At 41.3% G+C, this 5386-nt stretch overlaps 2 protein-coding genes across 2 annotated transcripts; both read left to right on the forward strand.

Annotated features, from left to right (window-relative positions):
- Window positions 1-463: 463 nt before the first annotated feature.
- On the forward strand, window positions 464-1838 carry LOC124141325. Its single transcript, XM_046509297.2, has 2 exons — window positions 464-867; window positions 1395-1838. Exons 1-2 carry the CDS (start codon window positions 582-584, stop codon window positions 1802-1804), a joined length of 696 nt encoding a protein of 231 aa, XP_046365253.2. The 5' UTR covers window positions 464-581; the 3' UTR covers window positions 1805-1838.
- LOC125371579 (C1q-related factor-like) lies at window positions 1705-2690 on the forward strand. The gene is made up of 2 exons (XM_046509300.2): window positions 1705-1839; window positions 2253-2690. The coding sequence occupies exons 1-2, from the start codon at window positions 1761-1763 to the stop codon at window positions 2645-2647; spliced, it is 474 nt and encodes a 157-aa protein (XP_046365256.1). The 5' UTR covers window positions 1705-1760; the 3' UTR covers window positions 2648-2690.
- Window positions 2691-5386: the final 2696 nt, after the last annotated feature.

Here is a 5386-nt window from a genome sequence, read left to right on the forward strand (position 1 = left end):
TCACGACCAGCACTCACACCCACACCCAGCACACACATCCACATCCAACCCTCACACCCACATCTAAATCCTCACAACCACATCCAACGCTCACATCCACACCCAGCACTCACATTCACATCCAACCCTCACACCCACATCTAAATTCTCACACCCACATCCAACCCTCACATTACATCCAACCCACACACCAACATCCAGCGCTCACACCCACACCCAGCACTCACACCCACATCCAGCACGCACACCCACCACTCACATTCACATCCAACTTTTACATCAACATGCAACCCTCACATCCACAACCAATTCACAGAACCACATCCAATCCTCACACGCACATCAAAACGTTGTTTCCAGTTTCTTCGAACCAGTGAAGAAATACTAAAAGGACTGATACTTGATTCTTAAGACTCACAATTCACTTTCTTTCAGAAAACACGAACTGTGTTATCATGTGACATTTTAGTGAAGTTGAAGTACAGCATAATCAGACAGGAGTGTCACCAGGACAACACTTTGACATTGATAACCTTACAATAGGCGCACCCCATACAACAAACAATCCTGAAGGTACATATATGCGCAGAGAGCAAAAGAGCAGGACGACACCTAGATTATTATATCCACGTCGAGGCACCATGTCTTTGGGAGCTTTATTTGTATGTCTTTTGCAACCTTGGTCTCTTTCTGGACTTATTATGCCAGGTACAGATACGTCAAGTTTGCTAAATGACGTCTCCTCACTGAAACAGAGTGTGGCAAGTCTTCAATCGACCACCAGGCAGTTGCAGAAAGATCTACAGTCAACTAAAAATGATCTGCACTCGGCTAAAGAACAGGTTTCAAAGTTGTCCAAAAATGTTGGTGAGTTATCGTTTTCACTTGAATCACATAAAAGGAAGCTTAATCATTTAATATTTTAAGACACAAGTGTGGCCAAGTTTCCTTACGAGCACGAGAACATTAACCTATCACCAACAATCGAATAACGACTACTTCTTTTCAAGACTTAACTAAGTAAAGTATTGTGCCGCATATAACATGAAAAGAATATAATCCATAGAGAATATTTTGACATTAGGGCCCTGAAATGCTGAAATGTGTTTCATATATATACTCAGACAATCAACACGTTTCACTTATGGAAATTCGGCATTTCTTGAATCTTATTGTTATCCAGTACATAACATAGCCATCATAATCAATGTTAGCATACCAAAAAAATTGGTAATATAATTTGCATCATAAGTGATGTTGTTATCACAGGATAGAATGCTGGTGGTGGTGGTGGTGGAGGTGGTTTGTGTGGAGGGGGTGTCATGCTATTTACATTAGATTTGATAGTATAGAATTGTTATCAGACTCTTTCATTCACTTAACTTTTAATGCAGCATCCAGAATCAGAGATGTGGCATTCCACGTAAGCAAACCTTCCCCTGACCAAACAACCTACACTCCTCTGACATTCGGCACCATCCTCTACAACTCTGGTTCAGGCTATAGCTCCAAATCAGGAGTGTTCACAGTACCAGTGTCAGGGACCTACATGTTCTGGACTCAGATAGAAATCAATGAGTCAGACGCTTACATGAATGTTTGGATCAAGAAGGAAGGAAAAGGAAAGATTCTGGCCTCCGGTTGGGTGTCAACAGACTCGACTATCGATGACGCTGCTGCTTCTGCTAAGGCTGTCGTACGCCTGAAAAGGGGCGAGAAGGTGTGGGTGGAGATAACGGTGAAACACAGACTAGTTGAAAATGCCGCATCATACTTTGGTGGCGTCCTGCTGTCAGTTCACTAAGCACAAGTCTACATTAAAGCATTATGACTGCAAAGGTGTGTGTGATTACCTGTTCCAAAGTCATTCAGACCTGAATAGGTCCTCAGCAAATTGTATTGAACCTAAGAGGCAACCCAATGGATTGGCTGGTCAGACTCAGGGCTTTAGTTGATTGTGTGTCAACCCGACGGTGTTGATTAATGTTCACAATATCAATTACTGTGTTATCTAGCAATTGTAAACCATTTGTATTGTAATTTTCAGTATCATAACTTATAATATTATATTCATGGAATAGGAAATGAAATTAGGATGCAGGAGAATATTCTACATCAGGGTCGGGCTAGGGTGCTGGTGGTGGTGACGATGTGTGTGGACGGAGTGTCATGAAAACAGTTTTTGTGACACTCTTGTTAGGCTATTTCTTCATATTTCACAGTCTTTATCATTCACTTAATTTTAAATGCAGAATCCAAAACCAGAGATGTGGCATTCCACGTAAGCAAGCCTGTCCCTGATCAAACAACCTACACTCCTCTGACATTCGGCACCATCCTCTACAACTCTGGTTCAGGCTATAGCTCCAAATCAGGGAAGTTCACAGTACCAGAGTCAGGGACCTACTTGTTCTGGACTCAGATAGAAATGTATGATTCAAACTCTCAAATGAAGGTTTGGATCATGTCGAAGGGGCTTATCCTGGCCGCTGGATTGGTGTCAACAGACTCAAATATTGACGACGCCACTGCCGATGCTCAGGTTGTCAAACATTTGACGACTGGCGACGAGGTGTGGGTAGAGATAACGGATAAACACAAACTAACTGAAAATGACGGATCATACTTTGGTGGCGTCCTGCTGTAAATTGACTGACCCAAAGTCTACAATAAAACGTTATGACTGCAAAGGTTATATGTGTGATGATTACCTGTCCCTGATCCTGTCACTGCCGGTTGGGATTCAGAGATAGTATAGGTATAGACTGAGAAAAGTTCGGGGACTCGGACTGAGTGTGACGTTAAAAAAACAATCCTCAAAACAGAGAGTGAGTCGGTGTTAAACTGACAAAGCAAGCTGAAAGATTAATACCTTGCTACATAGAAAGGATATCGGGTTGGTTGAATCTGGGGCTCGAACCCACAATATTCAAATCAAGGCAGGGAACGAAATTTAAAAGCTTAGGTTACTATTGCCAAATGGATTCGTCATCATCTTCTGGATTACATTCCTCGGTAACCTTATTATACTTTGTTTGTTGTTTTTAATCGAACATGGACTAGACAATCATGTGAGTGATATTATGAGCAACTATCCACGCCAACAGGGCACATTGACACGCATTCAACCAAGTCAATGAGCCCAACCTTTCGATTCAGTTGGTCGCCTCTTACGAAAAGCATATGTTGCTTTGGACAAAATTTAACACAGAATCCCCGCCGTGTCTTGTCACAATGAATATGTCTGTTTGAAATATTTACTCATAATAAATAAGCCACGTGAAGATCCGGGGTAGAATAGGTCTTCAGCAACCCATGCTTGCCTTAAAATTGGACTATGGTTGTCGTAAGAGGCGACAATGCTTGTCGTAAGAGGCGACCTACGGGATCGGGTGGTCATGCACGTTGACTTGGTTGATGCATGTCATCGTATCCCAATTGCGTGGACCGATGCCCATGTATAAATCACTGGATTGTCTGGTCCAGACTCGATTATTTACAGACCGCCGTCACATAGCTGGAATATTGCTGAGTGTGGCGTTAAACAACAAACAAACAAACATAATAAATATGAATAATTCTGAGAAACAAATGGTAAAGTGATCATTTTTTGATTACATGTGTGAGTTTGGTTTTATGCCGCTTTTAACAGAATTCCAGTTATATCGCGGCGTGTCAGCTTAATGTGGGAGGAAAGCCCGAAGTGATGCAGGTCTCAGACGTTTACCACTTCGGTGAAATGGTTTTCATTCTTTCAGGACGATTGATGTACTGATATAAACTACCGGGCAAAAGATAGTATACACCCATGAATGATTGACGCGAAAATGAAACATACAAGTAATGGTTATTCGATGCTGATGTATTTGATACAGTAATCATTGTTGTTTTGGACCTTACGTTCGCAGTGTTTCGTCGACTGTTTCATCCTGGTTGGTTGGTTGGTTTGTTGTCTAACGCCGCACTCAGCAATATTCCAGCTATATGACGGCGGTCTGTAAATAATCGAGTCTGGACCAGACAGTCCAGTGATTTATATCATGAGCATCGATCCACGCAATTGGAATCGATGACATGTATCAACCACGTCAGCGAGCGTTTCATCCTGGTAATGTTTTGATAACGTTTGTAATTATTTTGCTGAAATCAAATTACAAGTGTATACCCTGCAGTATATAACTGGCGTCAATTCCTTTTGACAAGCGCAGAAATCCATCGACCTACTCTACGCTGTGAAACTTCATTTGAGTTGATACCCTACTGACATAAGCGGCACAACGCCGAAACTGCTGGATAAGACGTTTCAGTCAATATGTTACGTTTCAGTCAATATGTGAAGTTATTCATTTGCATGTCATGAAACACGTCAACACATAATTATATAGTATTACTGTGACAATTAAACACACATTTTCTCTACAATGAACAGATCATACACAATGAAGAAATGAATATTATCGATTTCATCGAAGAAAATATATTATCCACAAATATTTTTGAAAATACTATGCTCCATATTATTGGGGGAAAAAAGAAATTGTCTGCCAGAAAAATTACATTGTTGAAATGTTTCTTTTAATAAAAAAAATCGTTTGGCTCTAAGTTTAATTTAAAGTGAGTGACTATGGTTTTTGCTGCTTTTAGCAATATTCCAGCAATATCACGGCGGGGGTCACCAGTAATGGGCTTCACCCATTGTGCCCATGTCGGGAATCGAACCCAGGTCTTCGGCGTGACGAGCGAACGCTTTAACCACTAGGCTACCCGACCGCCCCAGTCTAATTTAAAAATATATATGGCAAAAGCTGTAGCTGACAAAACACTCTCCACAAGACTATATGGCAAGACGGATGACTTCAACTTTCCAATAGTCCTTTCCTTTCATGTCCAGCAATATTCCAGCAGCTCCAGCCTTTGGTGTTTACATTTCACAGCTTTTACGATACAATCAAGCATGTTCTTTCTGACAAGATTTCAGAGAGTCGCGCGATTCTTGCTCAGAAGTTTCTTGATCAAGGTTACAACATTCAAGGTCTCAGTAAAGCTTTCAAAAGGTTGTGTGGAAGACATGTGGAAGATATTTCCAAATTTGAAGCATCACTGACAATGATGTCCAATGCAATTCCCTATTTTGACTTGTACCATGTGTTCCGGAGTTTTTTAGGTGAACAATTGTCTTGCCCTTGGATGTGTTTGTGACGGGTGCCACAAGTGGGGCAGGATACACTCATCTTTTTCACCTGGTATCATCACTGTTTGATAGTGATTCATAAACACATACTCATGATATAGTCGGAATCGTTCAGTCGACTCTGCTTTTGACATCTGAGTCCTGTATAACTTCGGGGGTTCTTCCCACATTAAGCTGACACCCGTGATATAACTG

The sequence above is a fragment of the Haliotis rufescens genome, unplaced genomic scaffold (genome assembly GCF_023055435.1).
Source record: "Haliotis rufescens isolate VD_foot unplaced genomic scaffold, xgHalRufe1.0.p SCAF_25, whole genome shotgun sequence".
Lineage (NCBI taxonomy): Eukaryota > Metazoa > Mollusca > Gastropoda > Lepetellida > Haliotidae > Haliotis > Haliotis rufescens.

Coding starts and splice junctions, on each gene's coding strand:
- LOC125371579 (XM_046509300.2), top strand. CDS start 1,761: ATGCCGCATCATACTTTGGTGGCGTCCTGCTGTCAGTTCACTAAGCAC. Junction 1,840..2,252: donor AAAGCATTATGACTGCAAAG/GTGTGTGTGATT, acceptor TTTTAAATGCAG/AATCCAAAACCAGAGATGTG.
- LOC124141325 (XM_046509297.2), top strand. CDS start 582: ATGCGCAGAGAGCAAAAGAGCAGGACGACACCTAGATTATTATATCCA. Junction 868..1,394: donor AAAGTTGTCCAAAAATGTTG/GTGAGTTATCGT, acceptor CTTTTAATGCAG/CATCCAGAATCAGAGATGTG.